Source organism: Galeopterus variegatus, unplaced genomic scaffold (genome assembly GCF_000696425.1).
Source record: "Galeopterus variegatus unplaced genomic scaffold, G_variegatus-3.0.2 Scaffold4245, whole genome shotgun sequence".
NCBI classification, from domain to species: domain Eukaryota; kingdom Metazoa; phylum Chordata; class Mammalia; order Dermoptera; family Cynocephalidae; genus Galeopterus; species Galeopterus variegatus.
Genome location: NW_007730356.1, coordinates 64,994 through 68,432, shown reverse-complemented (window position 1 = coordinate 68,432; position 3,439 = coordinate 64,994). Strand labels below are relative to the sequence as shown.

The 3,439-nt window shown below is 39.1% G+C and overlaps 1 protein-coding gene across 1 annotated transcript in view; it reads left to right on the top strand.

Annotated features, from left to right (window-relative positions):
• The window catches only part of RAD51AP1 (RAD51 associated protein 1), a 32,205-nt gene extending 30,503 nt beyond the window's left edge, over window positions 1-1,702 (top strand). Inside the window, 1 exon segment of the mRNA XM_008587082.1 lies at window positions 461-1,702. Within this exon segment, the coding sequence (XP_008585304.1) occupies window positions 461-597 (137 nt within the window). The 3' untranslated portion in view covers window positions 598-1,702.
• Window positions 1,703-3,439: the final 1,737 nt, after the last annotated feature.

Genomic DNA, 3,439 nt, shown 5'->3' with positions numbered 1-3,439 from the left:
GGCGGGAGCGCCCCCGCGCTCCCAAGTGGCGCACTGTAGCAGTGCGCCACCGGGCCGGCCCAGTATTTGCCATTTTAAAGTTATTTAATAATTGAAAAATAGACTATTTTCAAGAAGTACTTGTAAAAATGCATTAGATTTTTCTGTTACTTTGGAAGTTATAACTGTGTGTGTTTCAGTATACCTTTACAACCAGTGTTATTTGCTCCCAGCTTTCCTATTTCAGCTTTCGTGTTTGAAGTTTTGTTGTCATTACCTTGGCTCTGGGATGTCTGAGAATAGGCAATAATATATTCTTTCTGCCCTTTAGTACTTTCCATTCTTTTGATCTAGTTTATTGCTTGATAGACCCTGGAAAGCACAAAAATGCATAACTACTTTTTTCATTTCTTCTGTTTTATAAATTAATCTTTAAGAGATTTCTGACATTGTCAGCATCAAGTCATATGTTTTCTTTCAGCGGCATCTGGAAGTAGCAGCAACAGCAGCAGCCCACTGGCAGGGGTGTCCGTTAAGTCTCCAAATCAGAGCCTCCGTCTTGGTTTGTCCAGATTAGCACGAGTTAGACCTTTGCATCCAAATGCCACTAGTAGCTGAGTGTAGTAGCAAAGAAATGTTTGATTGGGAGAATCACAGTTTTACCAGCGTGTTTATATTTGATTAGTGTTTGTATTTTAGGAGGGCATTGTAAATATAAAGAAATTATTTAACATGTCATATAAATGATCTCTACTCATTTTGTGATTGTGTTCTCTGAAAAGTTATTAAATACTTAAGTAAGAGGTTTGCTTATAAGAATTATCTTCTCATACCATTTCTTTCTGAAGATACTCTATTTTCCTTATGTATAATAAGCCATTGTCATTAAGTGGTTGTCAGTTTGACATGGAGGAAGTCCACATCAAATGCTGCTCTTTTCTGGTAACACGATCTTTCTTTCTAGCTTCAGTGGATGGCACCTTAACTTTAACTGTTCAGAGTTTATCTAGCAAAGGGAAGCATCCCCATTTCTTTCAGGAGACGTTTCTGAAATCTTATAAGCTGCTTAAGCCATATTGTCAGTTTTATTGCAAAGATGTTTTGTAATTCAGCCAAATCTTTTTAAGTAAGTATTCGGAATTATTTTACACATTAAAATGGTTTGTTGTACTATGGCCTATGTCTCCTATTTAGAAATGGATGGTTATCGTATAGCAAATAGAATTTAATGACAGTCTTTATGAAGTCTTTATTATCAAAACCTTTAATAATAATAATAAAGTTTTGAAATGCTCTTTTCATTGATCCACTTGTCTCTTATTGTCTGTATTTCATGATAAAATGAGTTCTGCAAAGAATGTTAGCCTTTTTGTTGTAAATATAAACAGGGGAAGCTGCTTTTTAAAATAATCACATTATGTTAGCCAGTACTGTAGAGAGTGGCTGTCAAATACTAAGTCATCCCTATTATGTTATGATATTAGATGACAGAGCTTTTTAGGAAGCTTAGATCTGAATTGTGAATAAAAATAGTGATGAATATTTTATGTTTATGGTGAGAATTTCAACCAGCTCCGGATCATCACTTTTTAATAAAAATTTTTAAATCTTGTTAACTATTAAAAAAAATGTATAATACTTATTTCTTCTAGCTTTATGGAAACATTTATGATAACAGGAAAATAAGTAATTTAGAATTGTGATTAAAGTGAGCATTTGCTTATTGGTGGTGTTGTACTTTTTTTCTCATCTAGTGTATATTTTTATACTGTCATATACCACCTCACCTACCCTGCCCACCCTCCTTTGTAAAACATATGAGTATTGTTACGTAGTACTGAGATACTATGTATGGTGCAGTTTAACAGTAAACGTTGAGAGCTTACTCTGTATTAGGTACTGATGTCATTGATTAATCATCTGGCACCAGCTTGATGAACCTGTTTTTGCCATATTATTCATATTAGTAGTTTCTTTCTATTTGAAAATTACCTCAACGTCTGTTAAAACTGGCCTGGCTGAAAGGACTAATGACCTTCAGTTGCCAAACCCAGTCTACATTTTTCTTACCCAATCTTATGCACTCTATTCAGCATACCCTAATGAAAACATTTTATTTCTTTGGCTCATGTGACATCTTTCTTTTGTGGTTTTCTTCTCACTGACCTGCCTACTCTTCATTATTTTGCAGCTTCTAATCATTTGTGTCACCTACACCCACTTCTCCTACCACAGTGTCATGCTCCGTGCAGTTCTATTCTTTTCTCCACCTCTTTTTTCTTTTTTAGCTTAGGTGACTTCAAGTTCCAGTGGTCACTTATGTGACAGTGACTGCCGAGTTAAGATCTTTAGCCCACACCTAGTTCTTGACACAAGCCCTGTTGCCTGGTACTTTGATAATATCATGTAGTAAGTCAGTCACTAAAATCAAATCTTCCCTTATTCCTGAAGGCTTCCTTCCCAAGTTTTCTTTTAGTAAATGGCACCACTGTGAGTGCACGTGCTTAAGGTATAATCCTGGGATTTAGTCTGTTCTCTTTCACCCTTCATGTCCAGTCACCATGCTCCATTTCATTTCCTAAATTTCTCAAGACTGCTCTTCCATCTGCTCTCCTTTACTCTGAAACATCACGTTACTACTAACAGGCATCCTTTAATTCTTAACCTACTTTTGGCTACCCCTATATTGTATTGCCACAGGGAGATTTCTAAAATAAAATCTGAGCGTGAACCCTTCCGCTTATGCCCACACACATGCACCTTTAGCCTGTCTGGTTCACAAGCTGCTCTGCTTCTGGCTGGCCCCTGCCTGTTTCTTCAACCTTGTCTCGCCTGCACCTGTGCACCTTTGACCCCTACGCCACCACACTGGCCACTGGCACCAGTGGTACCAGGCTTTCCCACGGCTCTGTGACTTCAGGCTGATGTTTATTTGCCTTCTTGAAGACTCAGATTCAACTCAGCTCTCAAGAAGCTTCATTTGAATGTGTTTTCTCCCTGGACCAGACTGTACTCCAGCCAAGCTGCTGTCAGTCGGTGATGACTTCACTTTTCATGCTTTCCTAAACCTGGTGCCAAGTAAGCGCTCAAAAGTGTTCATCTGATGAATAAATTATATCCAGAACTTTCTAGGTACTTGCGATAAGCACTTTCTTTGAAGAGGGGGAGGGTAGGAATAATTTCACGTGTATGATCTGCTCCACCAACTTTAATCTCTATCCTGGGATTTCTTTGAATTCTTGCTCTATACTTTAAAGAGTTGGGGCAAGAGAATAGGAGTAGGACGGAAAGGGTTCTGTTCTTCAGGCTGATGTGAAAGGTGGTTTGGGAGCGGACCAGAGCCCCAGCCCTCTCGGCTCCGGAGTCACAAAAAGGGCGGAGATCGTTTCTATAGCGACGGCCCGAGGGCGTGGTCCCGCCCTGCGCTCTCCACGTGGCTCTCCGCAGCCCTGCGGCGGCC